We start from the raw sequence: 12,522 nt of genomic DNA, 5'->3' as shown, positions 1-12,522 counted from the left end.
GATTTCCTGGATAGAGATTACTGGAAACTACTCAGTAGAGGGGTGGATTTGTTGGATGTCTGGTTTTCCTTCAACCTACTTAACTGCATAAGGCAAGCCCTTGCAGTTTTACTGGATCATATGAGTAGATGTCCAACTTGCTCACACAGCTGTGATTTAGTTTCAGAGGTGAAGGCTGTGCAATGCTTTGCTGGTGTCTCATTCATGGGTGCAACCCTGTGACAGTAAGCAGATGTTTGGAAGACATTAAAGCAGCTCTTAAAATAACTATGTGAAACCTGGGGCCAGAGAATACTCAGGGAGCGAGGGTATATGTCAAATTATAGGTAGTTTTCCTTTTTTCTTTTCTTTTTGCTTTGCTTTAGTGATGTTGGAGAGACCATGATTAGTTGCCACATTCAAAGTGGCAAAATTGTTAAAGGTGTTGTGCCGAGCCATCTTAATGAATTTTAAAAAATCCATAGTTTTATAAAGTACAAGTAATGACTGTAACACTGTGTAAGATGAATCAGTTACAACCAAATCTCTTTTCTGAATAGTTTACTATTATTATTGTTTGTTTTTTTTGTTTTGTTTATTTTATAATCAGAATTTCTATGCAATTGTTGTCCAGTTTCTAAATGAAGAATGACATTGATTTTCCTAAAGTTGTACAGAGATTTAGTAGCAGGGTGGTATATGAGGCTCCTGGATTCTAACTTGTCCTTCTCCTCTCTTGGCAACATTTCAATTTTTAAGCTGATTGGAAAGACTGGCTGCAAAGGGATTGCCAGGCATATAAAACGCTGAATAAATCTGTCTCCTTATTCATCGTAGTTTGATCCATGATATGAGAATTCCAATAGTTTTCTTTTAAAGTTAAGTGTCTTGCATATTGCTAGCTTTCTATCTGTGTAATACTCTAGATCTTAACTTTTTTTTTTTTCCTTTTTTGCAGATCAGTTATGCAGCCAAAGATGCGCAGATCTCTGTGACTCTGTTTTTCCACCTATTGGGATTCTCTTCCGTTCAGGCATCTAGAGGTGAAAAAACGTCATGTGCTTGGGAAAAAGTGCTGGAGATGTGCCAGGACTTGGTAGATGTGCCATTTAAAGGAAGAGGAAACTGTGGCTTGAGTGATGATCAGAATGGCGAGGTGAATTCCCAGCAGAAACTAAAGCAAAGAAAGTCTGGGCTTAGCAGCCAGCTTCAACTGGGTCAGCAAGGAAAAGATCCCAGGAAACAGAAACGGAAACCTCTAGGGGTGGGATATGCAGCAAGGTAATTATATGGATTTTTTATATACAGTGAAATGTTGTTGCACATAATTAAAAATTAGTTGCTTGGAGGGTGAATTTTTTGAATTTGAAAGTTCTTCAGGATAAACCTGCTTAGCCACAATCATGGAACAAATTTGTCTTGTTGCTGTTTTGTTTTTATTTTGGCGTTGGTTTTTGCCTTTTTAAAACTTTGAGTAATGAATGAATCAGTGCAAAATTCTCAGAAACAAATCACCTGATTACAACACAGGAGTGGCATGAACAAGAAATACATTTAAAACTTCTCTGTTTAAATATGAGCTTTCCTTTTTCACCATCTTAACAGGAGAAATAATGCCAACCTACTTGAGCAAGTGCCTGCTACAGCAGTAGCCACTAAACCCAGACTAATTGTACTACTAGTACTGCTGCTACCATCGCTAACATCTTCTAAATCCCTGCAGTAAATCCCAGCATTAGAAACACCTTATCTGTCAATAAAGAAGGCAAAACAAACCCCTCAAAATCACAACTAAGAGCATGCTCGGTTTCCCATTACCATGGAAGTACTTTTATGTGATGTACGTTTAAAAGAAATGGTACAAAGTAACAATGAACATGTAAATAAAGTAAAAACATAACAAATTAACTAAAAAGACAAAAAAATAGACTATAGAACAATATTATAAAAATGGAAAACATAACATAGCTATAAACAGAGTAGCATTAAATAGCATAAAAATAATAAAAACAAAAAAAACCCAATTGTATAAGGATAAAATAAGATACAAAAATTTCAGAATATGAAAAACATGACAAAACAGTCAAAGAAATAAAATTTCAGATAACTGATAAGTTTAAAAATAAACCTTGTCAGCAGCCATTTTTTATCAGCTAAGATGTCCTGTAAAGAAATTAATAAACTGGATGGGCTTTAATAAAAAGAATGTCTTTAGACCTTTCCTAAATTTAAGATAATCCTTTTCTAGTTGTATTGCTAATGGGAGGGAATTCCATAAACATGGTGCCAGATAGGAAAAGCTGTTTTCATGAGTGCATTCTAATCTAATGTCTCTGGCGATGGGAGAACTAAGAGTTCCTGCTGCGAAGAGTGTAGGAGGTGACTAGGATGGTGGGGGAGAATGAGACAAAAGATATGGAGGAACTCCCCAGTCATAGCCTTAAAGGCTTGAGCTGTATGTGAATGGACAGGTAGCCAGTGTCAGTCTTACAACAGGGGGGAAATATGGTACATGTTTTTCTCTCCGAAAATTATTTTGTACAAGTTACAGCCTCCTAGCTTGATGAGCAGGGAGTGTTGCAGTAATCTCACCATCGGAGAATAAGTGAGTGTGTTAATGGTTTTAAGGTTGATTGGATCTAGAAATGATCAAAGACGGCAAACAAATTGTCAGAAGAAATATGAGCTCTGTACTACATGAGATGTGCTGAAAAGTTCAGTGAGGGATCTAGTCATACTCCCAGAATGGTGATACCTTTCTTAAGTTGGATTGAGTTTCCAGCAGTGCTTGGAGATGGAAGTTTTATTTGGAGGTTCTTTCCTGACAAACCACATAGGTTCAGATTTTGTTGGGTTTACTTTGAGTTTGTGTTGTTAATCAGTCAACTACCTTGGTCAGACAGACATTTTTATCAGAAGGACTGTATCAGGTCACAATTGGCAATTGTCTGAATGTCATCAGCATATAAATAGCTGGAAATGCCAAAGCTTTGTATAATGGTAGCAAAGGATGCATCGAAAAGAATAGGTGAGAGCACTGAGCCTTGAACACCCAATGTAGTTGGCTTGCTGAAGATGTAGATACATTTCATGTAACTTGGTATGTTCTGTTCTGTTCCCATGAAACAATCATAGCCAATTTAGAGCTTGATTTCGTAGTCCAATATACAGTCAGTCTAGCAAAAGCAGGTGAATAAACTGTATCGAAGGCAGTGCCCATATCTAGACAAACTAGTAATACCAAAATGACCTTGATCAAGGTGGAGGCTGGCTTCTGTCATGAGGGCCATGAGGGCAGTCTCTGTGTATAAGCCCCTTCTATATCCAGACGGTCTTGGATGCAATTCCAGTGTTTTCTATAGAAAACCTGAACAAACTCTGTTCTCTAAGATAACGAGGGCAGGTTAGAGATTAGATGTAATTTTCAGGTAAATCTTAAGTCTAGATGTTTTTTGAGGACAAACCACATAGGTTCAGATTTTGTTGGTAGAACCATTTCTGTTTTTTTGGCTTAAAAGCTTTGGACTAGCTCTCCTTCCTCTGGGCCACCATATGCTGCTGCCCCCTCTCATACCAAAGCATCAAGGGGGGAGGAGGTTGGATCAAGGCTTTTGAGCCAAAAAGTTATGTTGAAGCTACTGAGAGTGTGTGTGTGTGTTGAGGCGGCAGATTCCTGTTGTTGTAGATGTTACTATGAAAGGGGCCAAAATGGCCAGACAACAGAAGTAGGAAAAAAACATTTTATTTCAATTTAGTCTTGGAATATGGTAGCTCTGGGAATGGGAAGCTCTTCTACCTTTGTTTATTACTCAGAACAGGAGGGAGATACATTTTTTGTTTCTCTTTCTCCAGTGTTGCACTGCATGCAGTGTCTGGCTTCTTGGGGATTCCTATTTTTATCAATGCATTTCCATTTCTAATTTGTGTTTCCTTATTCTGTATTTGCGGATGGTGTGTCTGAGTTCTGTGTGTGACTTAAGTGAGGGATACTGTTAGCATGTAACTTCTATGTAGGGATTTCTAGCAGTCCAGCATGTTTTGTTTTCCTAATAGGAGGTACTTGTGTTCTAGGGCCCAGTGTAATATTTGCACTGCTGCCTTTTCATAGGTTGGGTTGTTACTTTTAAAATCCTGTGAGCTAGTGCTGCTGTAGTATGGCAGGTTTGCTACATATGTTGAGTGTGTATGTGTGTGTGCGGGGGGAGGGGGTGGTTGTTTTTTTGCAGGATTTTGTATTATTTTATAATGTGCCTGGTAGTGGAAGATGTTTGTGTTTCTGTTACTTAGATGACACCAGAAGTTTTCTGTATGGTGAGATGTAGGAGGAAATATCCTGCTCTGCCACCATGATTAGAGAGGGGTGTGTGTGTATTTGGGGGGAGGTGGGATGGTCTGTGGATACACAGTATATAGTTAAAGAACTGGAGATACAGGATTTATATTGGGTTTGTCTTGCACATACAGTGACAAGAATGGACCTCACTCTTAAGCCAGGGTGCAGTATGTTGAGTGTGATCTCAATCTCAAATTTACTGCTAGTGCTCCTCTAAATACTTGCATTGTTTTAAACAGCTTCTTTCTGAGGCTTGTACAGTAAAATATATATATAGGTAACATATTGAGATGAACTTGGAAATTTTTTAAGCAGGACTGTTTGTTTCTGTATCTTTAGGCCACATTTGCTCTGTCTCTGATTACATCTCTTGGTACTTGATGATCTTCTCTCTCTCTCTCCATACAGTACCAAATAGTCACTCAGCACTTTTGTTAGTAAAGTGGATTGCATTCAGGTACCTTAAGCATCTCCATACCCCCAGGGAGCTTACAATCTAAGGCCTAGATTCACTAAGTCATATTAGGATCCCAGGCCTCCCGCCTCACATTTAACGCTTTTGAAATAGGTGGTGGTGTTTTATTGCGATTGACAACCACCTCAGTCAGCTGTGATAAAATATTAGCATAGGATTGCCTATGCATTACTTTCTTTGCATGCATTTATAAGAGAGGAATCTGGGCAAGGAGCTATACAATATTGAATATATCACTCGATATTGCACGTTAGAGCACTACTGCGGCTTGATGAATCTCCCTGTAAGTTTGTATCAGAGGCAACAGAGGGTAAAGTAACTTGCCCAAGGAGTGGCAGTGGGATTTGAACCTGGTTTCTCTGGTTTATACCTCGCTGCTCTAACCACTAGGCTACTCCTCCACTGACACAACACATTTTACCATTGCAGGACATGGTTCTGGTTGTTCTTTGCAAAGGACAGTAGCCTACTGCTGTACCTCATTTGTCTAGAAAGTTATGCTTCCTATCCAGAATGCTTTGTATCATATACCATGCTGTCATACAGTTAACTCCTATTACTCCCACAATTGCTGTGCTTCTGGGTCCATTGCACACAATGCTCAGGTGCTGACACCATTGGCACATGTCTGTTTAGCACTCTGCAAGTCTCCTTCGAACTACTTCTTTGAGTCCTTTGGGCTTCGGTGACAGTTTTTCAATACTCCCTTGATAGTTGCACCTTTTGGAGATTTCTTCCCACTCTCTTCTAATAAGTGGAGATCATTTGGCTTGCTTCATTACTCACCATGTGTTTTTCCTGCGCCAGGACATAAGAACATAAGAAATTGCCACTCTGGGTCAGACCAAGGGTCCATCAAGCCCAGCATCCTGTTTCCAACAGTGGCCATTCCAGGCTACAAGTACCTGGCAAGTACCCAAAAACTAAGTATATACCTATCTACTGATGCTAGTAATAGCGGTGGTTATTATCTAAGTCAAGTTGATTAACAGCAGGTAATGGACTTCTCCTCCAAGAACTTATCCAAATCTTTTTTAAACCCAGCTACACTAACTGCACTAACCGCATCCCCTGGCAACAAATGCCAGAGTATAATTGTACGTTGAATGAAAAAGCATTTTCTCCAATTACTTTTAAATGTGCCACATGCTAACTTCATGTAGTGCCCCCTAGTCCTTCTATTATCTGAAAGAGTAAATAACTGATTCACATCTACCCGTTCTAGACCTCTCATGATTTTAAAGACCTCTATCATATCCCCCCTCAGCCGTCTCTTCTCCAAGCTGAACAGCCCTAACCTCTTCAGCCTTTCCTCATAGGGGAGCAGTTCTTTGCCCTTCTCTGTACATTCTCCATCGCAACTATATCTTTCTTGAGATGCGGTGACCAGCACAGTATTCAAGGTGCGGTCTCACCATGTAGCGGATCAGAAGTATTATGACATCCTCTGTTTTATTCACCATTCCCTTCCTAATAATTCCTAACATTCTATTTGCTTTTTTGACTGCCGCAGCACACTGAGCCGATGATTTCAATGTATTATCCACTATGATGCCTAGATCTCTTTCCTGAGTGGTAACTCCTAAGATAAAACCTAACATTGTGTAACTACTGCAAGGTTATTTTTCCCTATATGCATCACCTTGCACTTATCCACATTAAATTTCATCTGCAATTTGGATGTCCAATTTCCAGTCTTGCAAGTTCCTCCTACAATTTGTCCCAATCCACTTGTGATTTAGCCACTCTGAATAATTTTGTATCATCTGCAAATTTGATTACCTCACTCGTCGTATTCCTTTCCAGATTATTTATAAATATATTGAAAAGCACGGGTCCTCTTGAGGCATTTCACTGTATAGTTTGTAATCCATGAAAGGACATCGCCACCTATCCCATGACTTTTTACTTTTCCTAGAAGCCTCTCATGAGGAACTTTGTCACATGCCGCCTGAAAATCCAGATATACTACATCCACTGGTACACCTATATCTACATGTTTATTAACCCCTTCAAAAAAGTGAAGCAGATTTGTGAGGCAAGACTTGCCTTAGGTAAAGCCATGCTGACTTTGTTCAATTAAGCCATATCTTTCTATATGTTCTATGATTTTGATCTTTAGAACACTTTCCACTATTTTTCCTGGCACTGAAGTAAGGCTATAACTGGTCTGTAGTTTTCTGGATCACCACTGGAGCCCTTTTTAAATATTGGTGTTACGTTAGCCACCGTCCAGTCTTCAGGTACAATAGATTATTTTATTGCTAGGTTACAAATTTTAACTAATAGATCTGAAATTTCATTTTTGAGTTCCTTCAGAACCCTGGGGTGTATACCATCCGGTCCAGGTGATCTACTACTCTTCAGTTTGTCAATCAGGCCTACCACATCTTTTAGGTTCACCGTGATTTTGTTCAGTTCATCTGAATCATTACCCATGAAAATCTCCTCCAGAACGGGTATCTCCCTAACATCCTCTTCATTAAACACCGAAGCAAAGAAATTGTTTGATCTTTCCGCTATGCTCTTATCTTTTCTAAGTGCCCCTTTAACCCTTCAGACATCTAACGGTCCAACTGACTCCCTCGCAGGCTTTCTGCTTTGGATATATTTTTAAAAGTTTTTACTGTGAGTTTTTGCCTCTACGGCCAATTTCTTTTTAAATTCACTCTTAGCCTGACTTATCAATGTCTTACATTTAACTTGCCAGCACTTATGCTTTATCCTATTTTCTTCTGTTGGATCCTCCTTCCAATTTTTGAATGAAGATCTTTTGACTAAAATAGCCTCTTTCATCTCACCTTTTAACCATACCAGTACTCATTTTGCCTTCCTTCCACCTTTCTTAATGTGTGGAATACATCTGGACTGTGCTTCTAGGATGGTATTTTTAAACAATGTCCACGCATCTTGCACACTTCTTACCTTTGTAGCTGCTCCTTTCAGTTTTTTTCTATTTTTCTCATTTTATCGAAGTTTCCCTTTTGAAAGTTTAGTGCTACAGCTGTAGATTTACTTACTCTGTCCCCCTTCCTGTCATTAATTCAAATTTGATCATATTAGGATCACTGTTGCCAAGCGGCCCCACCACCATTACCTCTCTCACCAAATCCTGTGCTCCACTAAGAATTAGATCTAAAATTGCTCCCTCTCTCGTCTGTTCCCCATAAAACTGTCATTTATTCCATCCAGGAAATTTATTTCTCTAGCATGTCATGATGTTACATTTACCCAGTCAATAGTGGTGTAATTGAAGTCTCCCATTATTACTACACTACCAAGTTGGTTAGCTTCCCTAGCATTTCACTGTCTGTCTCATCTTGACCTGGTGGATGGTAGTATATTCCTATCACTATACTTTTCCCTAACACACAAGGGATTTCTACCCATAAAGATTCAACTGTGAATTTAGTCTCATGCAGGATCTTTAACCTGTTGGACTCTATCCCATCCCGGACATAAAGCACCACCCCGCCTCCCAGATGCTACCATGTTTCTTAACCACCTCTCCAACGCATTCCGCTAAGATGCTATTTTATATTATAAAAAAAACCCAAAACTCTCATCAAGTTATGTTGTCTCAGTCGTCTCATCTATTCACTTGATGTTAAGTTATACGATAGGATAAGTTACAGTTTACGATATGTTAAGTTATAATTCATTTCATATTTATATGCCTTCATTGTTATATGTAACGCTCCTAAGCGAATTTTGTTGTTAAAATTGTTCTATGTAATGCTCCTAAGCGAATTTTGTTCTTAAAATGTAAACCGGTTTGATTTGATTCCATACAGGAACATCGGTATAGAAAAATTAAAAATAAATAAATAAATAAAATGCTCTTCTCTGTCATGTTTATGGAAGAATGTGAACCCTGGGCTGAGATGAGGTGTCTCCGCCCACTGGGAGGAGCCCTGTGAGCCTCACCGTCAGCAGGCACAAACTCAGTGGCATGGAACACAGCTAGAAGTAGAGACTTTATTGTAAATGCAGAAAACAATAATGTCCACAGAATAACAGATGTAGTAGTACAGAACTGGGCGATGTGGAATGCCCAGATTGAGACCACAGATGAGAAGATCGGAAGTGGCCCGTGGAGCGGGTTACGCCGGTAATCCCCTCTGACGAGTGTAGGCACCTCAGTAACACAGATCTGGTAGTGGCCCGCAGAGCAGGGTATGCCGATACTGTCAATATAGTATATGTTGAAGCACTGGTAGAGATGCCGGAACCCGGAAGTGGCTCCTGAAGTTGGTGTGCAGATATTCTGTAGTTCAGGAAAGCTGAATGACTTCTATCGAAGGAAGGCAGTAGTGGCCCGAGGTACAGGGTATACCGCGTAAGATCCTTAGCACAGTTTGTATAGTAGAAGTCAGTACAGGTACTCACAGAAGATGGTTCCTGGAGAGAGAGAGAGACCTAAGAAGCAGGTCTGTAGCAGTCAGGCAGATGGGCCCTCCGAGGAGCGGATAGCCAGAAACGCTGGGGAGCCCCCGAGGAGCGGGTACTCAGAGCGTCCAGATGCCAAGACCAAGTCAGGTACAGGAAGTTCTTGAAGAGGAGAATTCAGCAAGACGGAACTCCTTGCTAACTCAAGGAAGGCAAGGGCTGGTTGGATTAAATATGCAAGCGGGTTGATGTAATCGGGAGGGGACGCCCCCGAGGTTCCCGCCATGACGTCTTCAAGAGAGGCCCTTGCGCGCGCCTAGGTGATTCCGGGTCCAAGATGGCGGTCATCAGTGCTCACGCTGTCCTGGGAACGCCGGAGAGATCAGCGGGGATTGGCAGAGGCCGCCATTCTTCCCAGACTTGATGGAGCGGGGAAAAAAAGCGGTGAGCATGAAAATTCGCAGCCATCTGCAGCTGACAGGCGTAGCAGTGTCATTGCGATTATAATTTGTACCAGGGTATAGCACTGTCCCATTGGTTATCCTCTTCCTACCATGTCTCTGAGATGCCAATTAAATCTATGTCATCATTCACTGCTATACACTCTAACTCTCCCATCTTACTTCTTAGACTTCTGGCACTAGCATACAAACATTTCAAAGTGTGTGTTTTGTTTTGGTTTTTCATTCTGCTTTCTAATTGATAGGGATAAATTGGAATCTTTTAGCTCAGATGAGTTTTTAATTACAGGCACTTGGATTACTTTTCTTATTAATGGAATGTCACTGTTGAGATGCCCTAATTCTAATTCGTCATTAGTATCCTTTGAAGATACTAACTTGTTTATTAGCTGCTTTACTGACTATTTAAAAGAAACAAACACTATTTAAAAAACAAACACACTAATTAATGTACCCCAATAGTTTACTTCTCCCCAATACTTTAAAAAAATTTCCCAAGCAGAACCTACTGATTCCTTTCAGCCACAGCAAGGTAATCCTCTCCTCTCAGTACTCCCTCTGGTGTATTTGTGCCAGTATCACAGCTGTTACTTACTGTAGAAGTTTTATGCAGGGAGGTAGGTGTCCCTTAAGTAGTTCTATCTTTTTAGTTATCTTTCTTTGAGTTTGCCTGCATTTCTCTCACAGTTTTCCTTGTGAGGATAAATAGCAAAGAGGCTAAGTGGCTATAATGATGTGTAGTTTTTAGCATCTCCCCAAGTGTTGCTGTGTTGTCTTCTTTTTACACATTGGATCTGCTTCTTTCTTAAGTTTATTTTTGTTTTCTCCATCTTCTTTTTCAGTGACTTTATCACTAACTATAGAAATCGGACAACTCCAAACCCAGCACTCTTTAGTGGCTCAAAAGAAGTCACATAGACTAGGCAGTTTATTTGGGGATTCAGCATCCCGCTTAAAGCACCAGTGTTTGATAGTCTAAATCAGTGGTTCTAATGTAGTCCTCCAGATACATCCAGTCATAGTGAATAAGCATCAGCTAGATTTGTAAGCATTGCTTCTTCTATGCAAATCTTTCATGCATATTTGTGATGGATTGGTAGTATTCATGATAATCCCTGCGCAAATAATGCACTGATAGACAGACAGACAGACAGGATCTAGCTACTTGTCAAAGCAAAGAGAAACTAAAATAATGCTAAAGGGGACTACAAGTCCCAGAATTCCCGGTACCCAGTATCTCAAAGCATGAGTCAAAGTAGGTGGGGCCAGAGTGGCTCAGCTGGTTTCCCATGATTGGGGGCCAAGTGCTATAAATGAGGGAGTTCACTGACCTGAAGGAGTTCCAGTGCCAGCAGCAGTCCCCTTGTAGAACACATGGAAGGGAGAGGAGGAAGGGGAAGCAGACCTAGATGGGGAGCTATCTGCAGACAGAACCTTCACACTGAGTTGTTACTTCTCTCTCTCTCTCACTCTCTCTCTCTCTCTCTCTCTCTCTCTCTCTCTCAAGAAGTTTAGGAAAAAGGGAATAAGATATAGGTGGAGGAATTTAATGCTTCCCTATGTTTATATATGTGTTGGATTTGGGAATATTAAAAACTATAATAATCTAGGAAAGAGATTTCCTAGCGTGTAGCAGATGGACTCAGGACCAATGGGTATAGTGTACTCCTGATAGCAGTTGGAGACGGATCAGATTTCAATCTGACGTCAGCCCTAGTACATATACCCCTGCAGAAAGTGCAGCTCTTCAGTTTTTTCCGTCTTCATAGCAGTTAGGGACTCTATGCACGCTAGCACAGCGTTAGAGCAATTTTACCAAAGAAAACCAAATTAAGAAGAAATCTTACCTCTACAGATGAGGCCCCGCTCTCCTGCGGTGACACCCGTTGGGTCCCTCCCCCAGTTGAGATTTTCCGAGGTGATTTTTGCGATCCCTCGGAGGTAAGCCTCGGTCCGGCGGCTGACCCTCGATAGGGACTTAGCCCCCGACATCGGGTGCGGCTGAGAGGCAGCGGGGTGCAACCTCGAGCGCGGCGTGAAGGTATTTCCCTCTTCCCCCCCCGCAGCCGGAGACTGCCCGGAATGAAACCGGGAAGCACCGAGACAAGGTAAGGTAGAAATCTATTTAAAAGTCTCCGGTCTCCGAAGCTCGAGGAGATGCACAGGTCACCAACCGAGACCAGTGCCACCGGGTTGATCGGTCCTAGCAGGGCTAGAACCCGGTCAGATCTGAGGGTCCTCCCATGTGGAGACCCTCCGAGGTGGTCGCCATATTGTCTGCATGGTCACCGTCACCATTTTGGCTCTGTTTGCCGCCCTGTCCGCCGTATCGATCCGTGCGCACAGAAAGAAGCCGTGCACACAAATACCTTGTGCGCGCACAAGTACCGGGTGCACAAGCGAAGCGCATAGCCATGCGCTTACTGTGCTGGGTGCATAATTTCGACCTGTGTGCACAACAGCGCGCACATCTCCCTGCACGCACCAAACCTACGCGCGCAACTTCGAGGCACACCGGAGCGCATAACTGTATCGTATGTGCACAAGCCATGGCACCACCTGAAAATAAACTCAAAGCTCAGGGCCTTTGCCCAGCATGCCACATTAGAGCTGCACAGCATGAGGAGGCCACAGCTCTGTGTATACAGTGCGAAGAGGCCCTAGAGGACACAACTCATGGCCCTCCCCTGCCGATACCGGACCCCAGTCTCTCGAGCAGTACGCCGGACCTAGCATTACACAGCGGGACCCCCCTCAAATGGGGCTCCCCAGGGACACGGCGCCCCTAGTCTAGACCCAGATTCTATCTCCTGGGTGAAATTCTTCAAATGTTTGCATACCTTCATCCACATGCAACCGGGGCCTCCCATAATGCGGCCACAGGC

General features: G+C 41.8%; 1 protein-coding gene across 2 annotated transcripts in view; it reads left to right on the top strand.

The window, feature by feature from the left end:
• Positions 1 to 12,522, top strand: part of LOC115090102 (exonuclease 3'-5' domain-containing protein 2-like) — a gene marked incomplete at its 3' end in the record, with an annotated part of 66,164 nt that overhangs the window by 46,237 nt on the left and 7,405 nt on the right. For both annotated transcript variants that reach the window (XM_029598803.1, XM_029598804.1), the window contains 1 exon segment: positions 938 to 1,260. In XM_029598803.1, coding sequence (XP_029454663.1) covers positions 938 to 1,260 — 323 coding nt within the window.

The sequence above is a fragment of the Rhinatrema bivittatum genome, chromosome 4 (genome assembly GCF_901001135.1).
Source record: "Rhinatrema bivittatum chromosome 4, aRhiBiv1.1, whole genome shotgun sequence".
Lineage (NCBI taxonomy): Eukaryota > Metazoa > Chordata > Amphibia > Gymnophiona > Rhinatrematidae > Rhinatrema > Rhinatrema bivittatum.
This window is presented reverse-complemented; position numbering and strand designations above follow the sequence as displayed.